This window comes from Pongo pygmaeus, chromosome X (genome assembly GCF_028885625.2).
Source record: "Pongo pygmaeus isolate AG05252 chromosome X, NHGRI_mPonPyg2-v2.0_pri, whole genome shotgun sequence".
Taxonomy (NCBI): domain Eukaryota; kingdom Metazoa; phylum Chordata; class Mammalia; order Primates; family Hominidae; genus Pongo; species Pongo pygmaeus.
In genome coordinates this window covers 122,166,042-122,178,933 of record NC_072396.2, presented here as the reverse complement: position 1 = coordinate 122,178,933, position 12,892 = coordinate 122,166,042, and the positions used below count along the sequence as shown (strand labels likewise).

The 12,892-nt window shown below is 34.9% G+C and overlaps 1 protein-coding gene across 9 annotated transcripts in view; it reads left to right on the top strand.

The window, feature by feature from the left end:
• The window catches only part of KLHL13 (kelch like family member 13), a 205,298-nt gene that overhangs the window by 76,803 nt on the left and 115,603 nt on the right, over positions 1-12,892 (top strand). For 6 of the 9 annotated variants that reach the window (XM_054472786.2, XM_054472783.2, XM_063660091.1 and 3 more), the window contains one exon: positions 4,162-4,235. The exons of 1 other annotated variant lie outside the window; for it this stretch is intronic. In XM_054472786.2, the coding sequence (XP_054328761.1) occupies positions 4,186-4,235 (50 nt within the window). In that variant the 5' untranslated portion in view covers positions 4,162-4,185. Of the gene's footprint in view, positions 1-3,611; positions 3,724-4,161; positions 4,236-12,892 lie in introns of those variants that run through there. 2 more of the 9 variants (XM_063660097.1, XM_063660092.1) reach the window with 2 other exon arrangements.

Here is a 12,892-nt window from a genome sequence, read left to right as displayed (position 1 = left end):
CTTTGAGCCCAGCATAACACCAGGACTTGCCTAGGAATTGCAGTCCTAGTGGCCTGGACTGCCTTCTCAGTTTATTTAGAATGCCAGAGTGCTTTAGCCCATGGTAGCAGGGCTTGATGGAACTCAGGTTCTAATCATTGGGATAAGCAATTTGTCTCTTCCTAGGCCTGGTCTAAATGCTCCCTCTATGGTCGTTGGCTGAGTTTTTCCCCTTGTTGCTCTCTACTCTGACAGGGTAGCACTGAGTTCCCATGGAAAGTCCCACCATTACTGCAGTCTCTCTCTAGTGCACAGATTCTCCCTCTGCACAATGTGGCCACTTCCAGGGGATAGAGGGGTGGTGGTGTAGGCGATTAAGGGCTGTATATCCTACAATCTTCAGGGCCTCTTTCCTTGATGTGGTGTTAAAACAAGGCATTGTGATCATTCACCTGATTTTTGGTTGTTATGAAAGTTCTTTTTTGTGTAAATAGTTGTTCAATTTCATCTTCCTACAGGAGGGATGATCACTTGAGGCTTCTATTCAGCCATCTTGCTCTGACTGCCTTCACTTGAGTAACATTTCCCAATCTCATCACTTCACTTGTTACTTAATTGGCTAAATATTCCTACATTGACACTTCTAGTTCCAATCTAAATCTAGATGTAATCTTTTCAATTTTCTGTTAGACACTGTTTGGTGGGTCCTGTGGTACATAAATGTGTGTGCATCAAACAATTGTTCTCCTTTTTTCAATATTTTTCCTTATTCTCTACATGCTACCTCACTTGATATCTTCATCCTCATCCTAGTTATTTAAACAGATTTGTGATTTTGTTTGTGATCTCCTTATCCCTGTAATATCTATTCATGATCTTTTAGTCAATCAGTCCTAGTTTACTCTGGCTATCCTCATAGACCTTGTCTGGGCTCTTATCTCAGTTCTTGACTGTAGAAGAACTTTCTTAACTGATCTCTAGATATTTAGTCTATCTCTCTTCCATCCCCATGTTGGAGCTGTGATAATTTTCAAATATATATTTGTCTCTATATATGATCTGGCTAAAAATTTTAGTTATATATATATATATAAAACTAAATATATATAAAACTAAATATATATATAACTAAATATATATCTATAACTATATATATATAACTAAATATATATATCTATAACAATATATATATAACTAAATATATATATATAACTAAATATATATATATATATAACTAAATATATATATATATATATATATATTCCCTGGCTAAAAATTTTTGTTAAAGTTAAATCCTACATAAACTTGATCACATGTGTTTACTTCTCCCTTCCTAACTTCATGAAAAAGAGAGTAAGGTAATGGAAAAACTCAATAAGACAAAGAGAACAGGAGTAGAAGCATTGATAGATGTAAGGTTCAAACTAACTTTTACTTATTGCAATGAAAGTTTCAACTTGAATATCTCCTTCTACATGAACTTCTGAGAGAAACCAACTAATTCTTCCCATAGAACTCCTAATATTTTAAGACTTGGAGGTACCTGGTCTGTGGAAGGCAGGAATGTGTCATGAGATTGGATACATGAGTTATTTGTTGAAAATCTTTATGATAAGTGGCTGCAGTTCCATATCCTATCACCTACTCCCTGCTGCTCAGGAGACCAAAGAGTTTATTTTCTGGAGAATCTGAATGAGAATGTCCCAGACTCAGAAATCTAGGCACAGTAGGAGGATTGGTTGAAATAAGAAGACTGTGTTATTCTGTTTTGTGCTGCTATAACAGAGTACATTATAATTTATATATAACAGATTAATTTACAATGAGCAGAAATTTATTTCTCACAGTTCTGGAAGCTAGGACGTTCAAGATAAAGAGGCTGGCATTTGACAAGGGCCTTCTTGCTGTGTCATCCCATGGCAGAAGTTGGAAGGGCAAAAAGAGGCAGAGGGAGAGAGAGAACACACAAGAGGAGGATGAACTTGAACTTGTCCTTTTATAAGGAACACACTCCCATCATAGTGGCATTAATCCTTCATGAGGGTGGTGCCCCCATGGCCAAACACCTACTGTTAGGCCCCACCTCCCAACACTGTTGCATTGAGGTCAAGTTTCGAACACATGCTTTTTTGGGGGCACATTCAAACCATAGCAGAGATTAAGAGAAAATTTGCATACCTAATTTCAGGACCTGTATGTTTCATCCTAGATGCAATTAGTGAAACAGGGCATGAGTTATTTAGTTTTACATTATCAGATTTCTAGTAGTAATCTAGATATAGATTTTTCCCTTTTCAACATCTTCTAAATAATTGTATAGTCTAAACATAATTAAAAAATTTTAACATCTCAAATTCTCTCATCACTTTAACATGTTTTAGAAAAGGTAAATCAAAGGCCAGTTCATGTGAGAGTCTGTAAAATATTAATTTCATTTAGCCTACTCAGTTTCTTTACTTGTAATAACAGAATTATAAGCAGAAAAATGATTGTACAAATAAACATAAATGATGTCATTTGATTTATTTCCTTTTTAGAATTATGAAAACCCGATAAATAGAGTTTTTTTCCTCTTCTATTTCTTTTCCTTAAATTCAGAGGCTGGAAGAGGGCTGACGACAATGAAGAATCCCTCCTCCGGCTTGCTTAATTATTTTAGATCTTCACATAACTTTTTTTTTCTTTTTCTTTTCTTTTATTATTATTATTTTTTGAGACAGAGTCTCACTCTACCACCCAGGCTGGAGTGCAGTTCTGTGATCTTGGCTCACTGCAACCTCTGCCTCTTGGGCTCAAGAGATCTTTCCACCTCAGCCCTCTGAGTAGCTGGGACTACAGGTGCATACCACCATGCCCAGCTAATTTTTGTATTTTTATAGAGATGGGGTGTTGTCATATTGTCCAGGCTGGTCTCAAACTCCTGGACTGAAGCAATCTGCTTGCCTCGGCCTCCCAAAGTGCTGGGATTATAGGCATGAGCCACTGCACCCAGCAAACATAACTTTATGAATAAACTAAATTGCATATTATGCATTTTTATTTTCCCAATGTAATAAATTGATTTTATTAACAAGAGATATTTAAGTAAAATACACATTTTGCTTCCCAATATATCTGAAACGAATAGAATAAATACATAAAATATATTCTACCTTCCCAGTGCTATACATCGGCATTACTAAAATGTAGATATTTTAGATATAGTTGAGTTTACCAAAACTCACCTACTCTTTTCCTACAAAAATAATCACCAAAACAAAAATTCAGTGCAGGCCAAGAAAATATTTCTATCCGCTATTTTATGTCTTTCGAATTTCAAAGTACTATACCTTTCTAGCTTATAGTTTTTTGCAACCAATTCTAAAATTGTGTTCCCTGTTTATAGACTTCTCAGACCCCAAATTCCTGAGGTAACATGGGAATCAGTGCTGTCTCTATGTGTGTGTATCTATGTGGCATGTATTTGCCTCAACTCCCCCCTTCTAACTTCTCTTGTCTAACCCAACTTCACACAGACTCCTTAGGTCTTCTGATTCTCAGTTTATTCCAATTTCCTGTATAAATAGTCCCTCTTGTCTGCAGGTGGTATGTTCCAAGACCCCAGTGGATGCCTGAAACCGTGGAGAGTACCAAATCCTATATATACTATGTTTTTTTGATAACTGAGACCGCTACTAAGTGGCTAGCAGGCAAGTGGCATATATAGCATGGATACACTGCACAAAAGGATGACTTACATCCCAGGTGAGGTGCAGCAGGATAATGTGAAATTTTATCCTGCCACTCAGAATGGTGTGCAATTTAAAAACATGTGAATTGTTTATTTTGAGAATGCTCTGTTTAATATTTTTTGAACTGCAGAAGGCCAAACCATGGATAAGGGAGGACTACTCCACTTGGTTGCTTTTCCATGGATAATCATTAGTTACTGATTTCACATGAAATTTAGTCAATAGTATTTAGTGATTCACTATTAAATTTCATAGATATTTCCACTTTCAGTTTTTTAAAAAAGATTCAATTTCTTAATTTTCTTAAGATGTAATATGGACATTAAGTACAGGGGCATACATTTTTCCTTTAATTCAACCATGAAAAGTATAAAAATATTATAAAAACAGAATTTGAAAATTCCAGTATTAATCTTCATAGTAAATATTGGCTTCTTTTCCTCCTGAACAGGTCATTATCCAACTTTTAGAGGTGATGGATCATCTGCATAGAGGGGAATTGGTTGCTGCAATACTTCATAACCGGTATATTTATGGAAATAGTTTAACTTATATAATGTCTTTCCTATTTATATATCTAACATAGCAGGCATTCAATAAATATTTGTTGAATACTTGGTATAAAATAAGTATTTACTGTATTAATGAATTAGAGAATGACTAAGTGACAAAGAAATTGAATAAAGAGGATGTTAGTGACAATGTGTCCTGAGATAATGAAAAAACAGAGAATATATTTAGAAAATATAATTGGTATAACTTATGAGCACCTGGAATACAATCAGTGGAGATATTTATTTGAATTTTTAGTTTTAAAGGCATATCTGAATAAATACAGATATCCATAGCTTAAGAATAGATGTGCCAACAACACATTTTTAAAAATAGGATTGTTCTGTGATTGTATATATTTATATTATTTAAAAATCCAGTTAAAACCTTTTTAGGGAGTTACTATGAGATATTTAAAGCTTCTTCTGACAAATTAGGATTTTAAATTTATTATTTAAAGAAAAATAGCCTTGTTTTGCAGGTGTGACAGAGTCTGTCTTATTCCTAGTAGCTTGATTGTACAGTTTGGATGAAACATTTGGAATAGTATGTTTGAGTTGTTTGTATCCTGGCTCTGATGCTTACTAGTGGTATAGCCTTGGGCAAGTTGCGTAGTCATTCTATACCTCAATTTCCTCACCTATGAAATGGTGTTAATAATAGTACCTACATTGCAGGGTTGTTGTGAAGATTAAATAAGTGTGAAAGGTGGGGGATGTATGAAAGTGTGTGTGTGTGTGTGTATGTGTGGAGAGAGAGAAAAAAATAGAGAGCAGGTGTGAGTGAGTGAGCTGGGCAGATAGTAAGCAGTATATATGAGCTAGTATGAGGGAACTTTTAAAAGTTCATGGAAAAAATGGAAATAAAAGATAAAAATAAAAAGCAACTGTTTCTTAATATAAGCTCCACCCGAATCAAGATGTTTTTTAAAGTGTTGATACCAGCCATTTAAAGAACTGAGGGTCCTGGGAATTTAACCATATCAATGATGTTTCTTTTACATTATTAATTGAAGAAAAATGGGTGCTCTTTAAAGGGTTTTTAAGACTAGGAAACAAAAAGAAGTCAGAAGGAGCCAAATTAGTACTGTAAGATGGGTGCTTAATGATTTCCCATCAAAACTCTCACAAAATTGCCCTTGTTTGAGAAATGAGCAGAAGCATTGTCATGGTGAAGAAGGACTTTCTGCTGAAGCTGTCCTAGGCATTTTCCTGGTAATGTTTTGGTAACTTTCTCAAAACACTCTCATAATAAACAGATGATATAGTCCTTTGGCCCTTCTGAAAATCCTCAAGCAAAACGTCTTGATCATCCCAAAATAACTGTTGCTGTGACTGTTGCTTGTCACCAGTCTGCTTTTGTTTTGACTGGGTTACTTCTACCTTTTCCTAGCCATTGCTTTGATTGTGCTTGTCTTCAGAATCATACTGGTAAGGCCATGTTTCATTTCATGTTACAATTCTTTGAAGAAATACTTCAGGATCTTGATCCTACTTGTTTAAAATTTTCCATTGAAAGCTCTTTTCTTGTCTGCAGCTGATCTATGTGTAATTGTTTTGGTACCCATCAAGTGGAAAGTTTGCTCAACTTGAATTTTTCAGTTGGAGTTGTGTAAGCTGAACCAACTGAGGTATCTATGGTGTTGGGTATCATGTCTGCTGTTATTTGCTGGTCCTCTTTAATTAGGGCATGAGCAAGATTAATTTTTTCCTTGCAAATTGATTTGGATCATCTGCTGCTGAAGGCTTCATCTTTAACATCATCTCATCCCTTTCTAAAATGAGTTATCTATTTGTAAACTGCTGATTTCTTTGGGGGCATTGTCCCCATAAACTTTTCATAAAGCATCAACGATTTCATCATTCTTCCACCCAAACTTTGTGATAAATTTGATGTTTGTTCTTGATTCAATTTTAGCAGAATTCATGTTGCTTTGATAGAGGCTCTTTTCAAACTGATGTCTTATACTTCTTAGTGCTTCAAACTGGGTCCTGTTCAGGCATGTTATAACACATTACTATGAGTTTATTTTCGTGCAAAAAAATTGAAATCCATGCGTAGTTTTTTTCAAAATACGCATTTTGCATGAACTTTTTGAAGATCCCTCATATTATTCAAATATAAAAGTGAGATTTTAATTATTTTGAAAATGTAGTATTTGTGTTTTTCAATTCTGAGGTATTTTAAAATACAGGCATGTTGTAAAATGAACAGAAAATGTAGGAAAGGTTGAGGTAGGAAGGGAACATATATAAAGTTACTGTTACTTGACAGATACCATAGAAGGAATTTTCCATAATAATCCAGTTAGAGAAATAATATGATGGGTGCCTGTTTGTTGGAATGTATACAGTAGTCCCCGTTTATCCATGCAGGATACATTTCAAGGCTCCAAGGATGCCTGAAACTGAGGATAGTACTGAATCCAACTGTCATCAATCAGAACATATTTCTGCTCATCTCTTCTACTCACAAATATAAACATTTTCCATCTTAACTAAGCACTTATCATACACTGTGGTCATAACTTTTGCAGTTTGAGTGTGACAGCAGAACTAGCACAAGCTTCTTCTTCCTTCTCCACAATTTCACCAACAGAAGATTTCTTTCTTACTGTTGATCTTAGCAACCTCAGCATGTGATTTTTAAAAATTAATTTTGTTTTAAGTTCTGGGATACATGTGCAGGATGTGCAGGTTTCTTACGTAGTTAAAACGTGTGTCCTGGTGGAGGGAGAACATACTTTTTTAAGTCAAGAACTTTGACCCTTTCACTTAAAGGAAACCCTTTATGGCCTCTCTTTGACATATCCAAGTCACCAGTATCACTATTCTTGCACTGTGGGCCATTATTAAATTAAATAAGGGTTCTGTGAACACAAGCACTGAAATACCTCAGCAGTTGATCTAATAACTGAACTGGCTACTAAGTGACTCATGGGTGGGTAGCATTTACAGCAAGGATGCTGGACAAAGAGGTAATTCCCGTTGTGGGTGGGGTGGAGTGAAGTAGGATAGTGTAAGATTTCATCATCTTACTCAGAATGACACACAATTGAAAACTTATAAATTGTTTATTCCTGGAGTTTTCTATTTGATATTTTCTTTAGAATGTGGTTGACCATGGGTAACTGAAACCAGGGGAAAGTGAAACTGTGCATAAGCAGGGACTACTGTACTATCATCTGGGCTAGGGTAGAATATTCAGCTTAGGGGCTGTAAAATAGACTTGCTCACAGATACAGAAAATAGGGGAATCATAGCAGGGATAATATGTGGCCATGTTGGGTGAAAACAGGAGTAGATCGGGGATGTTGAATTTATAGCTGCATGTATCAGTAGTTCCTTCTTTATTTTTGCTGTGTAATATTTCATTGTTTAAATATGCAACAATTTATTCTATCTATTTTCCTGTTGATAGTCATTTAAGTTGCATCCAGCATTTGGCTATAATGCATAAAACTATTATTAGGATTCTTGTATAAAATTTATTTTGGCCACATGCACTCATTTTGTTTGGATTTACAGTATACTAGAAGTGGAATTGCTGGGACATAGAGTAAGCTACTGTTGTTTAACATTTGTAGAAACTACCAAACGTTTTTTGAAAATAGTTGTACCATTTTATACTCCCACCAATAATAAGTGAGAATCTTTACTAGTGTAATGATATGAATAGGTTTTCTTATGTTTATTAGCTATTTGGATATATTTTAGAAGCATATGTTCAAGTGTTTTGGCCATTTAAAAATGGGTTATTTTATTTTGATTATTAGGAGTTTTTAATTCACTCTGGATATATAGGTATTTGTACTGTGAATATTTCCTTCCAGTCCATGGCTTACCCTCGAATTCTGGTATTTGTGTCTTTTGATGAGCAGTAGTTCTTTTTTAAATGAAGTTCAGTTTGTCATTTTTCTTCTGTTATGCTTGGTGCTTTTTGTATCTTGCCCAAGAAATCTTTGCCCTTCCAAATTTGAGGTTTTCTTCCAAAAGTTTTACAGTTTTAGCCCTCACATTATAAATGCGTTCTTGACCGCAAACCAGAGAAGTGAATGTATGGCCTAGATTCCCCATAGGATCTAAGTAATTAATAAGACCACTTTACAGAAGAAAAGTTCTTTGTACTTTTAATTCTAAGCTAATACCTTTGTAAATGGCAAGGTAGCTGAATGATAACTTGAGCTAAATCTGGCATTGCAGAGAGACCTAGTCTTATGGCCCCTAGTTTATAACACAATGACTTTTGAGTTTCTTCTCTTGTAACCTTTCTTATAAATAAAGCCCCTTTGAAAGAAATATAATTCTGATTCTAAGTAATGTGATCCAGAACATAGAAAATAATGGGAAGCTGCATAGTTCAAATGTCAAAACCTGAGAAAAACGTTGCTTGCATGCATATACAAATTATGGGTCAGTTTCAAATTCCAAATACAATAAAACCAAAAACATTCAGAAATATATGAAAAGGCTCACATCTGGAATCACAGCACTTTGGGAGGTTGAGGAGGGTGGATTATCTGAGGTTAAGAGTCCAAGACCAGCCTGGCCAACATGGTGAAATCCTGTCTCTACTAAAAATACAAAGAAAATTAGCTGGGCATGGTGGTGCACCCCTGTAATTCCAGCTATTTGGGAGGCTGAGGCATGAGAATTGCTTGAACCTGGGAGGCAGAGGTTGCAGTGAGCTGAGATCGTGCCACTGCCTTCCAGCCTGGGTGACAGAGCAAGACTCTGTCAAAAAAGAAAAATTGAATATATGAAGGGAATAAACTCTTTTTGATTAAGAAAGTTTTATCCCAGCATGAGAATGGTTTAAGATCATGAAAGTTATTCATAGAATGCATAGATGTAATGAGAACCAAAAGTGAAAATCCAAAGGTGTTTGAAAACAATTACATGCTCATTTTAAGAATAGAAAAGAGCCCTTAAAAGACATGTACCCTAAAACTTAAAGTATAATAATAAAAAAAAGATTAGTGACAGAAACTTGCACTTATAATAAGAAAAAATTATCTCTCTGAAACAACAATTCAGCATCACACTTAATGGTAATATGTAAGAGTTGTTCCTTAAGCAGCAATAAAATGAGGATGCCCACAATCAACATAATATTGAATATATATCTATAAATTCTGTCCAATGTCAGTAAAGTGGCATAATTAATGGAAGGAAGAAGAGAAAATTACCAATTCTTAGAAGATAAATAGTGCTGGGAAAACTGTATATCCACTTGCAAAAGAATGAAACTGGATCCTTATATTATATTGTACACAAAAATAAATGCAAAATGGATTAAATACTGAAGTGTAAGACCTGAAATCATAAAGCTTCTGGAAGTAAAGACAAGGGATCAGAGCCATCAGGAAGAGCTATAAAAAAGGAAAAGAAAACACAAGGGAAACACTCCTTGATATTGGCCTTGGCAATGATTTTTTTGGATATCACCCCAAAAGCTTAGGCAACAGAAACAAAAATAAACAAGTTGGGACTACATAAAAATCTTCTTCATGAGAAAGAAAACAATGAACAAAATGAAAAGGCAGCCTACATATTAGGAGAAAATATTTGCAAACCATATATGTGATGAGGGTTAATATCTTAACATAACTTACATAACTCAGTAGAAAAGAAACACACCAAATAACACAACTTAAAAATGAGCAAAGGACCTGAATAGATATATTTTAAAAAATAGTACATAGAAATGGCCAACAGGCATATAAAAAGGTGCTCAACATCACATCATCAGGGAAATGTAAATGAAAACCGTGATGAGATATCACCTTGCACCTATTATGATGGCCATTATCAGAAAGACAAACGATAGCAAGTGTTGGAGAGGATGTAGAGAAGAGAACCCTTGCACACTGTTGGTGGGAATATAAAATGATGCAGCCATTATGGTAAACAGTATAGAAGTTCCTCAAAAACCTAAATACAGAACTACCATATGACCCAGTAATCCCACTTCTGGGTATATATGCAAGAGTAACGGAATTAACTCTTCCTCGAGATATCTGTGCTTTCATGTTCATTGCAACATTATACACAATAGCCAAGATATGGAAACAACTTTCAATGGATGACTAGATAAAGAAATTGTGATACACACACACACACACACACACACACAAATGGGGTATTATTCAGTCTTTTAAAAAGGAGATAATGCCTAGAGAAAATTTTTACAATCTACCCATCTGACAGAGGGCTAATATCCAGAATCTACAAAGAACTTAAAACAAATTTACACGAAAAAATCAAACAACCCCATCAAAAAGTGGGTGAAGTATATGAACAGACACTTCTCAAAAGAAGACATTTATGCAGCCAACAGACACATGAAAAAATGCTCATCATCACCGGCCATCAGAGAAATACAAATCAAAACAACAATGAGATACCATCTCATGCCAGTTAGAATGGCGATCATTAAAAAGTCAGGAAACAACAAGTGCTGGAGAGGATGTGGAGAAATAGGAACACTTTTACACTGTTGGTGGGACTGTAAACTAGTTCAACCATCGTGGAAGACAGTGTGGTGATTCCTCAAGGATCTAGAACCAGAAATACCATTTGACCCAGCCATCCCATTACTGGGTATATACCCAAAGGATTATAAATCATGCTGCTATAAAGACACATGCACACGTATGTTTATTGCGACACTATTCACAATAGCAAAGACTTGGAACCAACCCAAATGTCCAACAATGATAGACTGGATTAAGAAAATGTGGCACATATACACCATGGAATACTATGCAGCCATAAAAAGGATGAGTTCCTGTCCTTTGTAGGGAAATGGATGAAGCTGGAAACCATAATTCTCAGCAAACTATCACAAGGACAGAAAACCAAACACCGCATGTTCTCACTCATAGGTGGGAATTGAACAATGAGAACACTTGGACACAGGAAGGGGAACATCACACACCAGGGCCTGTCGTGGGGTAAGGGTAGCGGGGAGGGATAACATTAGGAGATATACCTAATGTAAATGACGAGTTGATGGGTGCAGCAAACCAACATGGCACATGTATACATATGTAACAAACCTGCACGTTGTGCACATGTACCCTAGAACTTAAAGTATAATAATAATAAAAGGAGATAATGCCATTTACAACAACATGGATGAACGTGGAGGACATTATGCTAAATGCAATAAGGCAGACATCGAACAAAAAATACTGTATTTGTAAATGTCAAATAGCAACACAGGGGCAGGAGTGGGAAGAAATGGGAAGAAGGTCAAAGCATGAAAATTTGCAGTTAGGTAGGGTGAATAAGTCTAGAGATGTAATCTATGGCATGAGGACAATAGTTAATAATGATATATTGTATTCTGAAAATTTGCTAAGGAAGTAGATTTTAGATGTTCTTACCAGACAAAAAGGCAACTGTGGAAGGTGATGGATATATTAATCTGTTTAACTATAGTAATCATTTCACTCTGTCTATGTGTACCAAAACATCGTATTGTACACTTTAAATATATGCAATAAAAATAGAAATAAATAAAAAAGGTTAGGCTTGTATATCTATAAAAGCTAAGTCTTACAAACAACCCCTTAGTGCTAGAACTAATGAGTTATAAAAAATAGTTGGATATAAATAAAAATTTTTAAAAACAGTACCTTTTATCTGTATCAGAAATCACCATTTAGAAGATATAATGGAAAACAATCAATTTATAATAGCCATAACAAAAATGTCTAGGATTTATATTATGAATATTTAAAAATTCTGCTCAGAGACAGGAAAGAAGACATTTTAAAAATGGAGAGTTATACATACCATGATTCTTGATAAAAGACTGACTGCTAAGAAGAGAAACATTATTTCCAAATTGTCCTATACATTCTACATAAATTTAGTAGGATATTTTTAAATCTTCAATAAGATAATAAATATCTGAAAGAAATGTATCTCCATTATTAGTACATTGTCTGCTATGTAGTAATTGCTCATTAATTTACTAAATAAAGGACTAGTAAAAAATCTATATTTGTTCTGTTTATGACGCAACAAATATTTATTGTGTAATTGGTAAGAACTAAACATTTTCACGTGCAAAAGTATGAAGAAAAGTGATGAGTTCTTCTACTCATTGACCTTCTTCTGGGGGTGTGGTGTGGTCAGATAATAAATATATATCACAGAGAAAATTGTTATGAAAAATTAATAAGGCAGGGGGAAATATAAAGAGTTAAGAGTGAACGGAGGTCAGTGTAGAAGGGCATTAACTTCTTATTAGCCTTGCATGTGTTTAGTCTTGTAATCTACCATCCATCATATATTTTACCCTATATGAAGTTTTATTCTAGTGCTTTATGAGCTATAGGGAGAAGTCAGCCACATGTGGCTTGCTTTGATGCAAACAGTATACTTATCTGAACATCCTCATGCATATATTATGGGAATGTCTAGGAGGACACGTTGTGGTGACAGTCACCAGTTTGTTGTTGTGGCGGTATTTTCTGATTACATTCCTGGATCTAATAAGCATTTCTGTAATGCTCTGACAGAGTTTCAGTCTTCTAAAAGTAGTCTTTCATAGATGAAACACAGTATAAAATATCGTCTGGTATTTCCAACACAGGAGAAAGAGTGCCAAACACTGTA